We start from the raw sequence: 21,724 nt of genomic DNA, 5'->3' as shown, positions 1-21,724 counted from the left end.
TACAATAAAATAATATATTCACTACATACAACTATCACAGCCACACACACAACCACAACCACAATCACCACCACCACCGCCACAGCCCACAACAAAGAAAAAAAAATCAACCAAGCCCACACCCACCAGACCCACCAAGCAACACCCACACCCACCACCACGAAACCCACCCGAGCCACCACCACGAACACACTGATCTACCCACAAATCCACCCACAGCCCATCCACCCACCAGCGCTGATCTACCCACACAACCACAACCATCGACGTCGATCTACTCCATTCCTCACTAGGTAATATATCTACTGATGTCGACGAACCCAGCCACCCACCAACGCTGATCTACCCACACAACCACAACCATCGATGTCGATCTACTCCATTCCTCACTAGGTAATATATCTACTGATGTCGACGAACCCAGCCACCCACCAACGCTGATCTACCCACACAACCACAACCCACAGAGGAAAAAAAAAAGGTGAAATGGGTTGGCGACGTGGGTCTGTGGCGTGCCGGTGCATGGGTCGATAGCGTGGGGGTGGGCTGGCAACGGTGAAGCAGATCGGGGAAGCAGAGAGTAGATGAGGGAGAGAAAAAAAAAAATGAGAAGGAAAAAGGAAGAAAAAGGAGAAGCTAGAGAGAGAAAAAGAAAGAAAGAGAAAATATTTTTTAAATGAAAGAGGAGAGAGAAATTTAATCAAATATATATATATATATATATATATTTTAGCTCTCAGCTACAGTGCACATCTATCTATAGATGTGCACTATAGCAATGAAGCTAAAAAAAATAATTATAGCTCCACTCCTGGATGGTGGTTTTTTGTGTTTTGGTGGAGCTAAAATAGCTATATAGCTTTTTAACTCCACTGTTGTGAGTGCTCTTAGTTGAAAACACTTGGAACTAGGAAGTGTCAACTAAGCCACAATGCTATTGACCTTTCATTCAGAATTTAGTATTACTTTGATATATTATATCAATATCTAGTCATACCTACGTTGGAAACACTAAGAATCAGGAAGAACACTAAGAATTAGGAAGTGTCAATTAAGCCACAAGGCAATTGACTTTTCATTTAGCATTTAGTATTAGTACATCAATATCTATTCCTGCAATACATAATGTAAGTGATTTTTCACCTAAAGTATTTGTATCAAATTAACATTAATTAGTCATCTAATTTTTTTATATATAGATACTATAGAATTGTAACCTATAACATCTATTCTATAATGATTTTTTTTTTTTTTTTGAGAGAGAGAGAGAGAGAGAGTTTCAATCTATGGCATTCACTCTTGATGATCGCTTCAATGGTTAAATAAGAAATCTGGGGTCCAATCCCCACCTACACCTTCTTATCATTAGTTTAAGGCACAATCTATTTTTGGTGTAAGTGACTAATTTGAGGATAAGAGATTTACCAGTTGAGTTAACTGAAACTCACATTAATCATCCAATTAAGGTGAAAGATACATGACCAAATATATAATTAATCAATGAGATGCGAAGTAACGTTATATTCCCTTTTCAAAGTTATCTCCGAATTATAAAAATAAAAAACTAGTCACACAATCAAAACTAAAAATAACTAATAACATATGAGGCCTTCTACCAAAACTCCCTCTCATGCAAAATGTGTGCCAACCTACTATCTAACGACTCCTAAAACCCAGCGGCACGAAGTGCATGAAAACTAAAACATAAAGGATTCGTCTCTCTCTCTCTCTCTCTCTCTCTCTCTCTCTCTCTCTCTCTCTCTCTCTCTCTCTCTCTCTCTCTCTCTCTCTCTCTCTCTCTCGTAGCAAAGCTATGGATTTTCTGCACAAGTTCTTGGGCATCGCATCACCTCCCTTGATGCTCATTGTGTTCTCTATCACTTTGGCCCCATTTCTCTTTCTCAAGTTTCTTTATTTCTTAAAAAGATCCAAATACAGTGAAAACGTGGCGGGCAAAGTAATACTCATTACTGGAGCATCTTCTGGAATTGGTGAGGTTTGTATCAATCTCATACTATTAATCTTTTGTAGATGAGTGATGGTACAATTATTACAAATTTTATTATACACCTACGAATTTTTGTGTCAACTTTTAAAAAATTGAATTACAATTCATTATTTCTTTATTAGTTGTTGAAATGATACCAATTATATTCATTGTCACACCAATTTGTAAATCTTTTGAAAATTCTTTTTGCAAAAAGTACGAGAGGGTATATCATGTATATTGTATATGTAGCCACTCTTCTCATAAGATTGGGTCTACACTTGTGGAGTCTACCTCTATGCGAGAGAGTGGTTACATATACCGCATACATGATATTCTTTTTCAAAAAGTAGAGAATTGTGGTTTCAATTCTCTTTATTAGAAGAATCGGTCAATATTACTAAGTTACAACTTACAAGGCTTTTAATATAAATTTAAAATGTGTGAATTTGTAGCATGTTGCCTATGAGTATGCTAGGAGACGAGCTTGTTTAGCCCTTATTGCAAGAAGAGAGGACCGTCTTCAAGAAGTTGCAAATAGAGCCCGACAACTTGGATCCCCAGACGTTATTGTGGTACCTGCAGATGTTTCCAAGGTTGAAGATTGCAAGCGTTTTGTTGATGAGACAATGAACCATTTTGGACAATGTAAGTGAAAGTGTGATAAGTTTTCATTTTTCATAAGGATTTTTTTTGTGGAAATATTTTGAGACGTTATGGTTGGTGGTTTTTGTTCAACAGTAGATCATTTGGTGAACAACGCTGGAGTAACACAAATTGAATTATTTGAAGATTTCATCCAAATCTCTGATAATGCTTCCATTATGGTAAAAATTAAAACCAACATGGTTGCAATTCTGTCTCACTTTTGTAACAAGGCGGCAATACTAATTGCACTTGAAATTCCCCCCCCCCCCCCCCCAAAGAAAAAAAGAAAGTATTTGCTAAATAGAAAGAAGAAAATCAAATAATATAGAAAAAGGAAATGTAAACAAAAGAATTCACATGATTTGATTTTTTTTTTTTAATTAATAGAATGTCATTATATTCTATAAAACCATATTTTAAGTATTTTTTTTATTTTATCATAATATTTATTAGAAAATGTTACTTGTTAGAGAGACACCAAAATATGGCATATTGTCCTGTTATAATATGTTTGTGATCATGTCTTCTTAGGATTTACAATTATCTTTCCCTTAAATAAATTTACACATTTCAGCACCAAATGCATGTTTTGGCCTAGTATAGAAACTTGTAATATGTTTTTCATTATGAAATAGGCTTTTTGGTTCAAATCCTACTGGCTAATTACATCTAAATACTCAAAAACTTTGCAACAAATTCTTTACACCCTAGAGTTCAAAATTTTTCTTGCACATTGGATTAGTAAAACACTAAAACGATCGTATCTATTAGGAACTTGATGCTAAGCCGCGGTTCTACAAGAATTAACCCCCTATAAATTTTTATTTGATTTTTTAACTTGCTTTCTTGCATTAACAGAATCCCACTTTATATTTTTCTAGGACATAAATTTCTGGGGTTCAATATATAGCACCCACAATGCAGTTCCACACTTGAGAAAAAGAAAGGGAAAGATTGTTGTACTTGCTTCGACTGCAGGATGGTTGGCTATGCCAAGATTGAGTTTCTACAATGTAAGAAACCTTCTTAATTGGAATGCCCTACTCCCACTTTTTTTTTTAATTGATTTATTTGTAAATCTGTGATGGCTACAGGCAAGCAAGGCAGCCCTGATATCCTTTTTTGAGACATTGAGGGTTGAACTTGGTTCGGATATTGGAATAACAATTGTGACTCCTGGATTGATTGAGTCAGAAATGTCAGAAGCCACAAAATTATCAAAGGTATATTGTGAATTAAATGGAAGCTGAAAGTGTCCTTCACCAACCTATGATCTTGAATCAAATTTAAAAACTTGCATTTATATTAGAGACAATGAAGTGTCTTAAGCAACTAGATACCAAAAGGGTAAGATGTTTTAATAGTATTGAGTAATGGTATGGTAAAGACCCTTTAAAATGTGAAAATGATCACTTAAACCAAACAATAACTGTACTAACTACTAATTAACCTTGTGGAATCTTTTTTTTTTACTGACATGGTTTATGACACATCAATTTGTAAGCCTTATGTAGTAAAATTTTTATATATGTCTAATACCACTCCTGTTATATGTGATTTCTACTTCCAACTTAGTCATTATGTACACTTCCACTATTATTTTTTAAACAAAGAGGGAACTTTTCATTTTCTGAATGTGATTTCTGGATAGGCTAAAGCAACCTGGATCCCAGCTAAGTCAACAGAAGGGTGTGCCAAGGCAATTGTGGCCAGTGCTTGCAGGGGAGATATGTACTTGACTGACCCATCTTGGATGAAGGTGCTGTTTTGGATGAAAATCATGTGTCCTGAAGTATTAGAATGGTGTTTACACTTGACATTTGTCAAGAGGCACCAGACTTCAAAAGACTCCTAACTACAATATTTGGTGTTTAAGCCAATAAATTCTTCAACACAGCTTCAATTTAATCTCCACACATGAAGGCATATAAAAATCATGAAGTCAAGCAGAGCTAATGGGCTTCAATTTAGATATTATACCTTTAAAGTTTAATAAAATTGTCACCTTGATAAATTATATCAATATCTGTTTATGAAGCACATAACTTGTCTTTTTTTCCTTTTTCTCTTTTTCCTACTACATTTTTATGAAACCATATGCAAATTGATAATCAGATGTTATCAACTGATTTTTTTTTTTTTTTTTTTAAATTAATAGTTGAGGGATTTGAACCTGAAAATTTTTGTTGAAAAGACCAGGAGATGTCAGTGGAGCTACAAGGCTCTAGCTGTCATCAACTGAAAGTTAATTTTCAAATAAAAGACCAAATATACAAGTTTATAACTAACCAACGAATTATATCAATTATTTTGAGATGTTAAATTAGAGTAAAATTTAACAAAACCAATGGATGGTTTAGACAACGCAACCATCTCCGTTTATGGGATAATCAAAAAAACTCAGTGATGTTCCAGATTTACTTTCATGGGGACCAACATCATCTGGGCCAAGTGGAGGAGAAATAATACTAACAACATGCAGCCTTGATCAGTGACACAGAGAAAGGTTTTTGACAAATTGCTTAAAACCCTTTTTTCTCATCTAAAATGCTATACCAGACAGCCTACCTGCTTGTATATATCCACTACAACTCATGCCCTTAAGTTACAAACCACTAGCCTTTCACTTCCTTCCATTATAACATAAATCCTACACACTTCAAACACTTATCTCTGCGTCTGTGAAGAGAAGTCATGGATTTCATTCACCAAATCACATACATTACAGTCTCTCCCAAAGTTTGCATCTTCTTCTTGCTATTTTTTTTTTCAATTAATTGTTGTGGTTTTGAAGCACCCTGCAATTGCACGAGTATGCTAATTGCTAAGAGAGAAGCTTGCCTAGCCCTCATGGCAAGACGAGAGAACCATCTCTGAGAGGTTTCCCTCAAGGCTTACAAGCTCGGCTCCCCTTAAGTTACTATGATCCCTGCAGATGTCTCAAACGTAGAAGATTGTAAGCGTTTTGTAGATGAAATAGTCGGCCACTTTGGGTAGTGTTAAGAGTGAAATCAATTCTCTGCTCATTCTAGTTGCTTTTAATTGGTGAGAATGTTTCATGAGCAATACTAGACACAAAAATTAAGAGTTTGGTCCAAAGTGGATCAAACTCTTTAGTTTTTGGCTAAAAAAATATAAAATAAGCATTTGAAATTAGAGATATAAGCCCTTAAAAAACAACAAAAATGATGACTATTCACAAGACTTCCTTGAAATTTAAGATTCAATAATATTGACATTACACTTATATTTGGAAAGGAAAAAAAAAAGCTACAATTCTAACATGTGTTCTATGGAATGGAGGAGTACATTTTTTAAAAAAATATTTTTGTATATGTGGGGGCCAATTTGCCAGGAGGTATTATTAAAGTTGTACGAATTGGGCCTATGGCCCAATCCAAGGACATTAACCAATCCGAGAATGGCCAAATGAGATTATAATGGGAACGGTATAAAGGGAAAAAATAAAGATAGTACGAGATAAGTCCAACACATGTCCGAGGAGAAAAGTCATCTCGAAAACGAGAATCCAAGGTCAGTAAAAATGTCCTATCACCCTAGACCTTCTTAAAAGTTGCATCACAACTAGGAGTTGGACATTGGACAAGGGGTGAGTAAAGGGATACAACAAATATCTTCAAAAGCTGCTACCTCCATATAAAATGCCTTCCAACTAACTCTCTGGCCACATCAATGTGGATGTGATACCTGAACAGTGGCCAAACAGTCTTACAGCTACTATTTGATGGTTCTAGGAGGTGTTGGATGGGACAAGAAGGGGCTCCTCGAATCTAACCTACACGTGTATGAGGAGATGACACTAAAATTATAGTATATAGCATGGAAAAGTGGCCTAAAGGAGGGGATCGAAAAAAATCAAAAAATCTTTATAAGAATGCGATGAACTCTTATAGCTTTGTTCAAGTACTAGATATTATAACATAAGCTCCTCAGGCCGTGCCAAGGACAGATTTTCTTATTTACTTGTATTCAACAATCTTAATTCAGCAACTTTTATTGTCCATCTTTTGGGATAGAACTAGTTCTTTCACTCACACTCTATAAATTCATTGTTTGGGCTTGTTGGACTTAAACTCAATCCTACATTGGATCCAATTCAAATTCAGTCCTTACAGTATACATTCAGATTAGTCAACCGATTATGATATCTTTTTATTAAATTACATTTTTTAATGTAAAATACCATATAAGACACTAAAAATATCATATTGGAAAAGTTCTGATGTTACAGATCAACTTCTATGTACTTTTCAAAGCTGATTGTCCACCAGGTTCATCAACCAAAAAAAAAACTACATTTTGCTACACTATTTCATGATCTAAAAGAGGTGGGGGCATGACCTTGCAATTGCATAAATAATAATAATACAATGTGAGTGGACAATTGATTCCGCAATTCATACCCAACTCAGAAGATTTTTTTTAAGACAGAATAAATACCATGTTAACAATTGACTAAGCAATTTAGCAAAACTTAGCTGTTACAAGTCATTCAAATGTAAAACAAGTTTCCAGCTCTTCTCAGCGTTCTAACTTCTCAGGCCTGGTCTTCTTCCAGATAGCTCATTGGCTTTGCATTTTTCTTCTTAAGCATCATCTACTTTATGTGGCAGACTCCAACAAAGAGGACTTCATTAGTCTACAATGTTTCTTCCTTGACCAAACAGCATAATCCAGTTACACAGCAAATTAAAGGATGATGAAGTGTAAAATCACTTTCCCCAGCCATAGCTTATACATCCGATGAAACAGCCCAACCTCCAGACCAATAAGCAGGCAATGCTTTAAAAATTGCCTCATCAATTTAAGTTATCATGGCCTCCCAACTTGGCTTGCCACACAGGTTCTGTGATCCATGAATCTGGAATGTCGTAATCAAAGAAGAGTCCTCCTGCACCCAAGATGGACACAGGATGATCTCCAGCCTTGTCAATTTTGTGAGCCAATGTTCTTCCTAAAGACTGGCAAACTGAGAGCCACTCAAGGGGATACATCAATGGGATCTAAAGAAGAACGGTGTGGTGTTTGAGCAGGAACAGTAGAATTTAGTCTTCTCAGAAGCAACCACGCATCAGATTCAGTACAGCCCTCATTCATCTCAAGAGCAATCGGTTGCGGAGAGGTTGTACTCATCTCTATAAGCATTGTTCCCTGAAACAAAACATTCCCAATTGAAGAGATTGATAGATGAACTAATCTAATACACTCTCTCACAGCTCAAAAAACTATAATAACATTTACAGAAGCATTTAAAATATAAAGTAGGCCTATTGATCTTTCAGTCAAACAGAGAGGAGTGGGGGGGGGGAAGTGTGAAAGATAATACCTCAAAATTCGCTAAGAACATCTGGAATTGTTTGAGCGTCTCCTTCATGTCACTAACTATTTTTTTGTCTGGAGAAGAAAGAGCAGCAGTGACCTCCTCTGGTGAAAAACCTATTCCTTTCTGTACAACCTAGAGTGCATAAAAAATTGATCAACAACCCAAAGTCCTACAAGCTCATATTATGAACGGAAGAAGGTAAATACTCACATCATGATGAATGAGGATCTCAGTAATCAGGCTACCATCATCAACATATGCCCGGAGCTCATATGTTGTCCGCTGCTTATATTGGAATCCCTTTACACCAGTCAAAAAGCACTACAAATTTTGGATTCACATTTAAGAATTACATTTAGTAAAGTGGTAGAATAATTATAGGTCAATACTACTACAAGACATAATAATTTTAAGGACAAAAAGCAACTCAAGATGCCTTACTATAAAATAGAAAATGTATCCTATACCTATGACATCAAGTACAATCTATCTCAGTTAAAATTAATATATTTATGCCCCAGAATTCTAGCTCAAACATCTCCTCCTCCATCCCATAAATAAGGGGTGGAAGCTAAGGTCGTGTTCAAAATCCACTATATGTGGGTAGACTTACCGATTAAAAAATTAATATATTCCCTATTGAATTAAATTGTAATGTTTATAGAGTCCCTCCATCTTTAAACAGTTAAAATGTAAATTCCATTTACAATTGCATAAGCATATCTTAGGTCTGAAGGTATGTGTCCATCTAAAATTGAAGACTGCACAAGTAACAGCCAGTCTAAGTTGGTCAATAGATACATTGAGTTGAAATGAGCTAGATAAAGAATAAAATAAAGATTGTATCAATGTACCATGTTTCTTAAGATTTTCATATATGTCCGCAGCACTAGAGCCTAGAGTATCAACATTTCTATAAATAAAAATATTGCCCACAATTGATTAATCAACCCAAGTATCGACATTTCTAATAAACATGATGTTAGGATAATGCTCTTGCTCTTTTGATACGTAGATGTTAGGATAATGTTCTCAAATATATTGAAATGGTAAAAGGAATGACTTGCACATATATTTGATCTTTGAATTTAAGATATTACAGAGGTTTTTAATTCATAATATATGGACTATCTGATTTGCTAGCCAACTGCAGATCATTAAGGCCAGGCATTGGCAGGATGAACTGAACCAACTCAAGTGGAGCTGATCTCAATCTAACTCATAATATGTTTCGAAGACTCGAGGAACCTTCAATTGAAAGAAACTAATTATAGTGGCCATATTATCTAATTGATAAAGAAAACGGAATATATACCTTAATTTTTCCCCGAACAGAAGGCGATTTCTCCATTACTGCTACCAACTTGGCTGACAAACTAGCTAAGTAAGTGAATGGGATTTCCCGATCACCAGATAGAATGAGGGGGTGGTCTGCCTCATCAACCATATGAACATCCTCAACCTCCGAAACAGTATGAGAAGATGGGTTAGGAACAGCATTTGCCCGGCTACAGGGGAAAGTATCTATATGCATCCCCTCAAAACCCGAAATAACAGAAGATGATGTGTTAGGAACAGCATTTTCTGCAGTAGAAGAAGCTGTAAATTCTTCTGTCGTCCTTTGGCTGGTGTTAGTGCCAGACGGAACCGAAGTAGCACCTGCAGAACCCAAATTCAGGCAAAAAATATTAATGACATACAAGCATGTACCAATTCCTGATTTGACATCTAGTATTCCCAGCATATTCCCAAATTTCTTCTATGTTCATTAACAGTCCAGCATATATTGATTACTCATTTGATGACTAATTATACAATACACGCATCTGAGTAATGCACTGGAATACACCTTCTAGTTTATGTCTTGAAAATGAAAATTGCCAGCAGGGAAAATGGCTAAATCATGTCCCAGCATTCTTACAAAAATAAAAATTCCATTTCAAACTTTTCAAATCAGGTCAACTACCACAGCTCTCCTTGACATCCTTCTTCACAGACTAGATCTTTTAATTGTGATATATTTACGGAGGGGAGATGGGTGAGGAATTAAGACAAGGAAAGAAAAGGCAATTGGAATAGATTGTTAATCTAAGAGAACTCAATTGCATACCACATTATATCAATAGTACAATGAAATTCCAATATATATAAATATATATATATATATATACGTGAGTAATGCTACAAACACAAACTATTTTACAATATTTTTACAAATTGCTGATGTAGTTCTAGCATTTTTCAAATAACGATTAGTAAATAAAAATGTGATGTTAGTAATGAGTTCAGATTAGAACTAGTAAGAATTTGCCACATCAATTTGAAAAAATGTTGTAGAATAGTTTGTGACCGTAACATTAATCTATATATATATGAGGTTTTATTTACTCTCGACATCCACCCTAGTTGGCACATGTATACCACAAATATAGTCCCACTACCATGCAACTTAAGTGTTGTTATCAAAAAAGTATAATCTGTATATGAAAGTCAAACTGTTCACTATCAAGTTAAATGAACCCACCCATCCCCCTTTTCTCTCCTTTCTTCCCAAAGGAAAAAACAGTGAGTTACCTTGGTTATTTGCTCGAAAGGGAGTTGCATCTTGCAATGTGGAACTATTGTTGTGCACGGCAGCACTAACACCATTTGATGGCCATGCAGCAAGGGTTGCTCTAGTTGCTAAAGGAGGGACAACTCCTGACCTTGTTCTGCATAAGAATAGTTAAACTGAAGGTAAGAAAGTAAACGTAGAAACTGCTTAAAAGGTGTAAACAGCTCAGTTTAAACTGGCCTTTTAAAGGTCAAGAATTACATCACATACAAGGCCAGTATGAACAACTAAAATAGATTTCGATCACTACAGATTATCAATTTATCATCCAGCACAAATGATATTTCACAAAAGTTCCAAAAGCATAACTCTCTTGACATAATTTAATACACATTCTATTTGGAAATAATTTCCTTTCAACAATTAATTTAATGACAACTTACTCCCCTCTTGCATGAACCTCGGGTCCTTTTCATGGACCAAGATCACCTTCCTAACATTTACTCACTATGGGGAGTTGCATACATGCAACCAAAAGTAGAGGATTAAAAGCAAAGTTGCACTAAGGCTAGTGCAGCATTTAGTCACAGAAACTATAGTTTCCATCTATAACAGAATAAGCAAAAGATAATATATGCATATATAGAAGAATAAGCTAAAGATGTTAATAGCAAAGAATGCAATATAATCAAGTGCACTTAAAGGCACTGTTATTCATTTCAAAATAAAAAAGAACAGGCCAAAATGTCATTTAAAAAACCTTATAATAAATTGTAACTTTCACAGAGATCATTACATCCTTGGTGCTCAACATATACCTTTTTCCCCTAGGTGGCTTATTTATTTCGTCAACAAGTCGCAGGCGTGCTGCCTCCAACTCCTCAACCAATCCCCCTAGAACTTCAAAAGCTTCAGGGACCAGCATTAGAAGCCCATGACGTATATGTACATTACAGATGGCAACCTACAAGTCAAAAGGATGATCTGTCATTCGGCTAATGTGACATGTTTTAACAGGAGTTATATTTTTTCAAATGGATCACTTATAATACCAGTATGTCAGAACATGACTAACTGTTAAGAAGCAAAGAAGATATACTAGATATATCTCTTGATTTTACCTGGCATGTGGAAATGATCAAACAACAAACAAGCGACAAGTAAGAACAAATTCAGATAGTGAATCACAAGCAGATGGCAACAGCTGATCTCTGAGACAACTTGACTAATACGCTATATGTCACTAATCCCACAGCTTGTACAATTTTCTAAAGCATTTGCATAATTTCTAGTTTAATGAATAATACACAAAGGCATAGGACCACATCTAAGTCAGATGAATTTCGTTCCAATGTATCAAAAGCTATCCTTTTTGTGGCTTTGTGCCAAACCACCAACATATATGCATGATAGACAATATTTGGCACAGAAATCCATGTCATAATGCATTATGTCTTGAGGCAACCGCTTGAACATCTCCATAATACCGTGCAATTGTATATGCATTTGCTTCATGGGATTTATTTTAGATTTCTTCAAGTGACTTTAACATATTACGTGTCTCATACACAATTCATGTTCAATTGTAAGCATACCTATGCAAGAGCATCATGCCTTTGTCTAAATATAATTTATAAGCAGATAACTCCTCAAATATATCAGATTCAATCTTGGAAATGCACCCATTATTCTGCCAGAACCTAAAAACCATATACACAGGTGATAACTAATAAGTACCAAAAAAGACCTTCAATCCAGCAGGAGCCAAAGATTCAAGCGCTTGAATAGGCCTGTATTCCATTCCAAAAACACGTTGAACACCATCAGTCATCGATAACTTGAGACACCTCTTGATCCCGGGAGGCGCTTTCTGATACCTTCCCTTGAGAGGACAACTGATATTAACTATCTCATCAATCTATAATATAAAAACCCAACATGAGAGAGAGAATTTGTTTACAAATAAATTATTTAATCATAATTACTAATTATTAAATTAACATAAAAGTTTTAATTTTCTTAATTTCCCTAGTAATCATAAAGAGGTTATCATTTTAATCAAAACTACAATCAAACACGCACAAAATAAAACTCCTACATGAGGAAAAAAAAACTTTCAATTTGAAAAACCAACTTAGAATTAGTTTACAAATAAATGATTGGAGTAACAATATGGACACAACATTTTTCAATACTGTTGACATGACCTGTTGTATGATTGTATCTATTACTAACACCATGTTTATTATGTGCAAATCACAATAGGTCATGTTAGCCGTTGTTAAAAATGTTGCATCCTAAGAAGCACAGCCGCTGGCATGTGCCTGTCCTACACATGTCCATGTTGGACACACCAAGTACACTTCTGCTTGCTTGTCCTCATTATGCTGGGAGAAAAAAATATATATCTTTTACTAAAAAAGAATATCATCCCCGTGTAATTCTATAACCACAACCTTTAACACACTCTTTTCCACAACTATCATGTGGGGCAAACTGCCTGTCACTTTCAATTTAACCCACCACTCGCAGTCTGCCACATTAGAGTTGTGGCATAAAAAGATTGTCCTCCTAGATTTTCTCATTACCCCACACCATGACGGTCCTAATTTTTCAAGAATTGACGTATGTGTCATGTTAGTGCCAGTGTCAATGTCCATGTTTCATACTTGTGTCTCTAAACTTATTGTAAACTATATAATTGTGATTACCATTAATTAACTAACAAATAAAATTTAATTTTCTTTAATTTCATCCTAATATTGATAAAGTAACAATCAACCACTTTCCAAACAGAACTACAATCAAACACCTAAGCCACAATAATTGAAAACCAAAAAAATTTCGCAGAGATTCAAATCAAAATCGGACCTGCAAGACGAACGGACCAGGAAGATCGATGAGGTGCATGGAATCCACGTTGCGAGGGAGCACGCCGCTCCCGGATTGATTCATATCGGAAACCAAGAACCGCTCGAAGCAAAGCTTGGCTTTCGCGTCCACGCCGAGGCTCGCGAAGCTCCGCACGGAGCTTCGAAGCGCATCCAAACAAGCCTCGAGCCACTCATTCTTCAGCCTCAGCCCTAGCCCCCCGAGAAAATCTCCAATCGGAGAACCCGTGCCTGAGCGCTCCTGTTCTCCTCCTCCGGCGGCCGGATTTGGTTGCGCGGAGTCGCCGGAAACATCAGCCTCCCGGAAACCCGAGCCTTCACCGGCGGAATTCGTCGCCGGAGTTTGTTGTGCGGAGTGGTCGGGATTCGGATTCGGATCGGGAGGAGTGAAGTTATCGGAGACGTCGATGAACTCTTCTTCTTCTTCTACATCGTCGTCGGAGATTTCAAGCGGTTCGGATGGATATGGATCCGGAACATGATTCGGGTCCAGAATCGGGTTTTCGGATTCGGGTTGTTGAGGAATTTGGTTTTCTTCTTCTTCTTCGTCGGAGGAACATATTAGTCTGAGGCGTCTTCTAGACATTTTTGGGGGTTTGGGGTTTTCTTTTCTTTTCCCTCCACTTTGGTTTTTTTATTTTGAAGTTTTGGGAGGGAAGGGAAAGTGATTGGTTTGAACACGTACCCGGATCCGGATCCGATTTTATCCGGCCCTTTTGTGGCCTGAACTGAACACTAGGCCTAGAGAGGCTTGAGTTGGACCAGAAGTGGATACTGGGCTCTATAAGTGGCATAAGACAAAGTGGGCTTGTTGTTGTTAACTTCTTAATTAGATCTTTTTCCTTCTTCTTATTTTTGATAAGAAAGAGAACAGGCCAGGGGAGGAGAATTATTTTGTGATGATCACTATATGCAGTGGCGAAGCTAGAACTTTTCCTTAGCGGGGTCGATAAGTGAAACTTAAAATATGTTTTTCATTTTTAAGAAAAATTGCAAGAGGGAATAGGTGATTTTTAAAAACCCATGGTATGAAATATTTTATATACTTATTAGTCTTATGTGACATCATTCTAGACTGTTGGTCTTTCTATAAATGCTTAGAAGGCAGTTCCTTTTCAAAATCTGCTGCTAAAATAGGAGAAGAAAGTGGGGTTCAGGGCCAAAACTGTTGCTTTTCAATTGGAAATGAAAGCAATGAAGAAGTTGGATATGCCTATAGGCCTATAGTGTTGGTAGCCATGGTGCTGGGATTCTTGGTTTTGGGTCTGGACTCTTGACCCAGTTGAGTGTGCATTTGGAATTCAACTAAAACCTTGCGCTCTTCCTCAATGCATTGCTGAATGCAAAAAAAAGGTCTTGCGGGAAAAATTTATTATTGCAACCTGTGCAATGAGGGCTCAATGGAAACTTTGCATCCACTTGGGTTGAAAGCAACACACAGATTTTGGTATGAATTATTTAACTACTTCTTTGTAATTCATGTAACCTCTAATTGTACTTCAATGTGCAAGCCAGCAATAATAATGGTGTGTTTGATCATTGATGCTCATGCTGTGGATTTCGAAAGCAGTATTAGGTATAGCTAATACTATTTGCTGTTAATGAGGAGAAAGTAGCTAAAGTAACACTATGAAAGCCTAGCAAGGCAAGCAAATATAGATGGCTAAAGCATGAACTGTGTACTAAAAATGATTCACGAACTAATCGCATAGATATCAAGTGGTCATTTCTTTAACTACCCTTTTTAAAATATAATGTGACCACTACTTATTATTATACCTTTCATGAACAAAAAAAGGGGTCTGTTCATTGATTCCTCAAAGGGTATGGACTTATATGGTCTTATATAATCACGTCTAGGTGAGGTCTGAGTCTGACCAGGACTAGTCCATCCTTGACCCTTTATAAGTTAGGGGGCCGAAAAAAGGCCTTTGTGTGTGTTGGTCTGGTGTCTGGTTGACAATCACACCCAACGAAAGCTGGTAAAATAGGCCCAGTCTACTTTGATACCAACGTGTAACCAGCATATAATATGACTTTGAGCAAGCCCGAATATCTGTTATCAGTATTGCCTTTTCTTGGACAACATGATATCCAAGAAAGCTGGTTAAATAATGAGTTATAGTTAGGTTCCAGGCAGTCCAAGTGACTATTTGGAAATAGTTTATTTAACTGAAACTGAAAATTTTTTATTGAAAGTACTATAGATAAAGTTAAAATGTAGTTGAAATAGTACAGTAAGACCCATAAATAGTACCAAAAAATGTAATAAGACATATGAATAATAGCAAAAATAAGTTAATAATACAAAAATCTAGCATTTTAAGCCAATGCCAAATGCACACCAAATATATACTACAACTCTGTTTGGACTTATATCTAGAACCTACAGGCCCAAGCTTTAGTCATGTGTATAGATATATAGACATAGTTTAATGACAATTATTACATCTGATTATTTGACACCTTCTGACTTTTTCGAGCTATTTACCTACAATCCTATGTTTTAATCACAGTTTTAATGACAATTTTGATGTAATAATATATTTGTTGTTGCAATAAATAATTTATTATTTCGAATATCTTGTAGCAATAAGTTATTGTAAGGACACGATTCGTAACGAACCGTAACTGTGTTGGGTTCGCACGTAAAAAGGCCCCAACAATATCATTTGTAGAGCGTGGGTTTGAAAGGTTAGGCCTCAGTCACCAGACGGTGGGTTTTCGTGGTGTTCATACATGGTTAAGTCGTCTTCGCTCATGGAGTCTTTCTCCTGGAGGCGAGCTAGGAGACTCTGGTTTTTGGTCATTTTTCCCAGCCCCCTCTATGAATTACTTACTTTTCCTTTTATACTAGCCTGTGTTCTTTTATCCTTCGTCCACGTGTAGGATCGACATTCCAAGACTGATACTTGTCCCATCAGCCCATACCCGGAGTAGTTGGGGGTGGTTAAAAAGCTGGAGAGTATGGCTCTGTCAGGTGCAGAGTATCGAATGGCAGTAAGGGTAGCTTTCCCCGGTCGTTACACTTTCCAGCATACCCTTTTCTATTGGCACAGATATTTTAGATTTTTTCCCAAGTTGTTTCTATACCATTTTTGCCCTTTCTTCTGATTTTTTCCCAAGTTGTTTCTATACCATTTTTGCCCTTTCTTCCGAGGAGACTTTGGACAGGCCAAGGACTGAATCGTCCTCGGCTGTATCCCAATGCTATTTTGTACTTGCATTACCATGCCTGGGCCATAACCTTCCTCGGCTTGGGCCTTTGGGCTCCAACGAATAAATGGAGCTGGCCCAAATATTGTTGGGCCCCACAGTTATTATTTCACAAATTTTATTGCAATTGTAATAGATAATTGTTTCATATTTTTCATTAAAATAGATTGTAAAATAATTAGTATTAGATTATTGTAATAATATATTCGTTCCAGGGCTTAACTTGGCTAGACTTTGGACAGAAATGAAAGCCGCAGAAGAAATGTCACCAAGGCATCTGAACAGGCTTCAAAGACTCTTGTCAAAGACAACTAAATACTCTCCAAGGAACCATCTTGGTAGTAAATGGAGGGAATATCATGGTAACAATGATTGGAAGGGCCTTCTTGACCCACTCGACGAGAATCTCCGCCGAGAAGTGGTGAAGTACGGTCAGTATATACAAGCGGCTTATCATTCTTTCCACCCAAATCCAGCAATGTTTGTCATGCAATATATTGTAAAATAATTTATATTTAGTTATTACAATGATATATTTGTTACAATAAACTGTCACTTTGAAATTTCTATTGTAATAGATTGCAAAATAATTGGTATTAAGTTATTACAACGATTTCTTCGATTTAAGTTATTGCAAAAAAAAAAAAATCTTATAGTATTAAAGCCTCTATTGCAACTAAAAATTAAAACTTATTTCAACTAATTATTATTAATGTAATAATTTACCACTTTCAAGTTATTATTACAATGATTTTTAATTTGTAGATGTAATATTATGTCTAGTACCACTATACTAATTTTGTTGCATTAACATTTGATTGTTGTATTAACTTTTTTGAGCTATTTACCTACAATCCTATGTTTTAAGCACAGTTTTAATGATAATTTTGATGTAATAATATATTTGCTGTTGCAATAAATAATTTACTATTTCGAATATCTTGTAGCAATAAGTTATTATTTCACAAATTTTATTACAATAGATTGCAACTAATTGACAATAATAATTTAAGTCAAGTTATTGCAACGATATCTTCATTGTAATAGATAATTGTTTCATATTTTTCAATAAAATAGATTGTAAAATAATTAGTATTAGATTATTGTAATAATATTTTCGTTGCAGAGCTTAACTTGGCTAGACTTTGGCCAAAAATGAAAGCCGCGGAAGAAATGTCACCAAGGCATCTGAACAGGCTTCAAAGACTCTTGTCAAAGACTACGATATCTTCATTATAATAGATAATTGTTTCAAATTTTTCATTAAAATAGATTGTAAAATAATTAGTATTAGATTATTGTAATAATATATTCGTTGCAGAGCTTAACTTGGCTAGACTTTGGCCATAAATGAAAGCTGCAGAAGAAATGTCACCAAGGCATCTGAGCAGGCTTCAAAGACTCTTGTCAAAGACAGCTGAATACTCTCCAAGGAACCATCTTGGAAGTAAATGGAGGGAATATCATGGTAGCAATGATTGGAAGGGCCTTCTTGACCCACTCGACGAGAATCTCCGCCGAGAAGTGGTGAAGTACGGTGAGTATATACAAGCAGCTTATCATTCTTTCCACTCAAATCTAGTCATGTTTGTCATTGCAATATATTGTAAAATAATTGATATTTAGTTATTACAATGATATATTTGTTACAATAAGCTGTCACTTTGAAATTTTTATTGTAATAGATTGCAAAATAATTGGTATTAAGTTATTACAACGATTTCTTCGATTTAAGTTATTGCAAAAAAAAAAAATTCTTATAGTATTAAAGCCTCTATTGCAACTAAAAATTAAAACTTATTTCAACTAATTGTAATTAATGTAATAATTTACCACTTTTAAGTTACTATTACAATGATTTTTAATTTGTAGATGTAATATTATGTCTGGTACCACCATACTAATTTTGTTGTATTAACATTTGATTGTTGTATTAACATTTTCGGGCTGTTTACCTACAATCCTATGTTTTAAGCATAGTTTTAATGACAATTTTGATGTAATAATATATATGTTATTGCAATAAATAATTTACTATTTCAAATATCTTGTAGCAATAAGTTATTATTTCACAAATTTTATTGCAATAGATTGCAAATAATTGACAAAAATAATTTGAGTCAAGTTATTGCAACGATATCTTCATTGTAATAGATAATTGTTTCATATTTTTCATTAAAATAGATTGTAAAATAATTAGTATTAGATTATTGTAATAATATATTTGTTGCAAGGCTTAACTTGGCTAGACTTTGGCCAGAAATGAAAGCCACAGAAGAAATGTCACCAAGGCATCTGAACAGGCTTCAAAGACTCTTGTCAAAGACAGCTGAATACTCTCCAAGGAACCATCTTGGTAGTAAATGGAGGGAATATCATGGTAGCAATGATTGGAAGGGCCTCCTTGACCCACTCGACGAGAATCTCCGTCGAGATGTGGTGAAGTATGGTGAGTATATACAAATGGCTTATCATTCTTTCCACTCAAATCCAGCCATGTTTTTCATTGCAATATATTGTAAAATAATTGATATTTAGTTATTACAAGAATATATTTGTTACAATAAGCTGTCACTTTGAAATTTTTATTGTAATAGATTGCAAAATAATTGGTATTAAGTTATTACAACGATTTCTTCGATTTAAGTTATCGCAAAAAAAATTCTTATAGTATTAAAGCCTCTATTGCAACTTAAAATTAAAACTTATTTCAACTAATTATAATTAATGTAATAATTTACCACTTTTAAGTTACTATTACAATGATTTTTAATTTGTAGATGTAATATTATGTCTGGTACCACTATACTAATTTTGTTGTATTAACATTTGATTGTTGTATTAACTTTTTCAGGCTGTTTACCTACAATCCTATGTTTTAAGCACAGTTTTAATGACAATTTTGATGTAATATTATATTTGCTATTATAATAAATAATTTACTATTTCGAATATCTTGTAGCAATAAGTTATTATTTCACAAATTTTATTGCAATAGATTGCAAATAATTGACAAAAATAATTTGAGTCAAGTTATTGCAATGATATCTTCATTGTAATAGATAATTGTTTCATATTTTTCATTAAAATAGATTGTAAAATAATTAGTATTAGATTATTGTAATAATATATTCTTTGCAAGGCTTAACTTGGCTAGACTTTGGCTAGAAATGAAAGCCGCAAAAGAAATGTCACCAAGGCATCTGAACAGGCTTCAAAGACTCTTGTCAAAGACAGCTGAATACTCTCCAAGAAGCCATCTTGGTAGTAAATGGAGGGAATATCATGGTAGCAATGATTGGAAGGGCCTTCTTGACCCACTCGACGAGAATCTCCGCTGAGATGTTGTGAAGTACGGCGAGTATATACAAACAGCTTATCATTCTTTCTACTCAAATCCAGCCATGTTTGTCATTGCAATATATTGTAAAATAATTGATATTTAGTTATAAAAAGGATATATTTGTTACAATAAGCTGTCACTTTGAAATTTTTATTGTAATAGATTGCAAAATAATTGGTATTAAGTTATTACAATAATTTCTTCAATTTAAGTTATTGCAAAAAAAATTCTTATAGTATTAAAGCCTTTATTGCAACTAAAAATGTTGGTTTTACAAACTGTACGTGACACATTTGCTGCATAAGATATAAAATGATAGAATACAACTTGTGGGGCCGGGGAGCTTACAATCCGGCCCACGCTCTATCCGGGCTCAGGGCCCGTGCCGAGGACGAATGATCGAAGGCCGAGGTGTCAAGGGGAACAGCTGAGGACGACCCTATCCTCGGCAACCCAGGACTTCAATGGGAAGAGCAACGTCTCGATTAAGGCTATCCCCAAACAGCCCCCTGAAGGGGATGTGAGTGGAATGGGGCCCACGTAGAGATACGGTGCAAAATTGGTTCAAGGAAAATACGTCCCCTCCTCATTAAATGCACCCGCCAGCGTCCTGATCATGTTAATGAGAAAAGACGCTTGGGCGGTGTAACTTCAATCATCGCAACTAACAGAAAGTAAGAGGGGACAGCTGATGGGACGAGTACAGAAGTAAGCACCTACCTGACCAACAAGTGGAGGGTTAAGATCAACCAAGACGGACTATATAATGTAAAAGTTAGTGCACCAAAAGGCTGGCTGGGAAAAATGGCCAAAAACCAGAGCCTCCCAGCCCGCTTCCAGGAGAAAGACTCCTAGGGCTAAAACGACCTAACCATGTACGAACACCATGGAAAACCCACTGTCCTGTGACCAAGGCCTAGCCTTTCAAACCCACGCTCTACAAAATGATATTGTTTGGGCCTTTTTACGTGCGAACCTAACACCGTTACAAGTCGTTACCAAATCGTGTCCACACACAACTAATAGTGAATTCTTTTTCCTTATCGTCCTTATATATGTTTAAAAGAATTGTAGATGTTATAAGTTCGGAACAACTTATGTTTGCAATTTTTGTGCAAAAACTAAACCACTGATCCTTTGGGGCACACTAACCAATTAGAGTGAGAAACCCACTAACTAATTAGAGATAGAGTTGCATAACTACCTTATATACATGCAATCATTACATCTAGGTACTTACACCAAGTTATACTTAAAAGTTTTTTCTTTTCTTGGGATAGAAGTGAGAAAAGAAAAGAAAAAACCTAACGTGAAAGTTGAAAGAGATATGACAAAACCAGTAGCAGTCTTTGTATTGATTCTCCATAAGAAAGGCTTTGTTATTTTCTTATTCCTAGGGTTTTCTAAGCAACCTCCTAATGATAAACTAACCTTGTTTCAACCATTTGCTCAAAGGCTTTATATGTATATCATTCATTTAATATTTTAAGAGCAAAATTTAGATATAATTCCTTAAAACTTGGGACACTATTTTTTTTTTTTTTTTTTTTTTGAAAAAGATGGGACACTAATCTTGTTCCATCATTATGCGCTATATAGGTCCTAGTTCCTACTTTCCATGATAGATGGTGAGTGTTTGTGTGTCTATTCCTCAAGCTAAAAATAAAGAGAAAACATATTCTATACTCTAAGCAATATAGTTTGGTCTTATTTGATTAATGATCGATGGCTGCATTAGTGT

The 21,724-nt window shown here is 35.5% G+C and overlaps 2 protein-coding genes across 2 annotated transcripts; one reads left to right on the top strand and one right to left on the bottom strand.

Annotated features, from left to right (window-relative positions):
- The first annotated feature begins 1,724 nt into the window (after nucleotides 1-1,724).
- On the top strand, nucleotides 1,725-4,690 carry LOC115963873 (11-beta-hydroxysteroid dehydrogenase 1B-like). Its single transcript, XM_031083093.1, has 6 exons — nucleotides 1,725-1,996; nucleotides 2,443-2,635; nucleotides 2,729-2,814; nucleotides 3,517-3,648; nucleotides 3,730-3,858; nucleotides 4,287-4,690. Exons 1-6 carry the CDS (start codon nucleotides 1,814-1,816, stop codon nucleotides 4,488-4,490), a joined length of 927 nt encoding a protein of 308 aa, XP_030938953.1. The 5' UTR covers nucleotides 1,725-1,813; the 3' UTR covers nucleotides 4,491-4,690.
- Nucleotides 4,691-6,881: 2,191 nt separating this feature from the next.
- Nucleotides 6,882-14,784, bottom strand: LOC115963871 (recQ-mediated genome instability protein 1-like). Its single transcript, XM_031083092.1, has 8 exons — nucleotides 13,405-14,784; nucleotides 12,281-12,451; nucleotides 11,352-11,497; nucleotides 10,554-10,690; nucleotides 9,295-9,638; nucleotides 8,190-8,300; nucleotides 7,983-8,111; nucleotides 6,882-7,807 (listed from the first exon to the last, which is right to left on the bottom strand). The coding sequence occupies exons 1-8, from the start codon at nucleotides 14,008-14,010 to the stop codon at nucleotides 7,637-7,639; spliced, it is 1,815 nt and encodes a 604-aa protein (XP_030938952.1). The 5' UTR covers nucleotides 14,011-14,784; the 3' UTR covers nucleotides 6,882-7,636.
- Between the last annotated feature and the right edge of the window lie 6,940 nt (nucleotides 14,785-21,724).

This window comes from Quercus lobata, chromosome 10, assembly GCF_001633185.2.
Source record: "Quercus lobata isolate SW786 chromosome 10, ValleyOak3.0 Primary Assembly, whole genome shotgun sequence".
Lineage (NCBI taxonomy): Eukaryota > Viridiplantae > Streptophyta > Magnoliopsida > Fagales > Fagaceae > Quercus > Quercus lobata.
The sequence above is the reverse complement of the archived record's forward strand: the minus strand, read 5'-3'. Positions and strand labels throughout refer to the sequence as shown.

Excerpts from the sequence above, each read along its gene's own strand:
- LOC115963873 (XM_031083093.1), top strand. The coding sequence starts at position 1,814 with ATGGATTTTCTGCACAAGTTCTTGGGCATCGCATCACCTCCCTTGATG. Across the intron at positions 1,997-2,442 it reads CATCTTCTGGAATTGGTGAG|CATGTTGCCTATGAGTATGC; the intron begins GTTTGTATCAAT and ends GTGAATTTGTAG. Across the intron at positions 2,636-2,728 it reads AATGAACCATTTTGGACAAT|TAGATCATTTGGTGAACAAC; the intron begins GTAAGTGAAAGT and ends TTTGTTCAACAG.
- LOC115963871 (XM_031083092.1), bottom strand. The coding sequence starts at position 14,010 with ATGTCTAGAAGACGCCTCAGACTAATATGTTCCTCCGACGAAGAAGAA. Across the intron at positions 12,452-13,404 it reads CTGGTCCGTTCGTCTTGCAG|ATTGATGAGATAGTTAATAT; the intron begins GTCCGATTTTGA and ends TTTATATTATAG. Across the intron at positions 9,639-10,553 it reads CTTTCGAGCAAATAACCAAG|GTGCTACTTCGGTTCCGTCT; the intron begins GTAACTCACTGT and ends TGGGTTCTGCAG.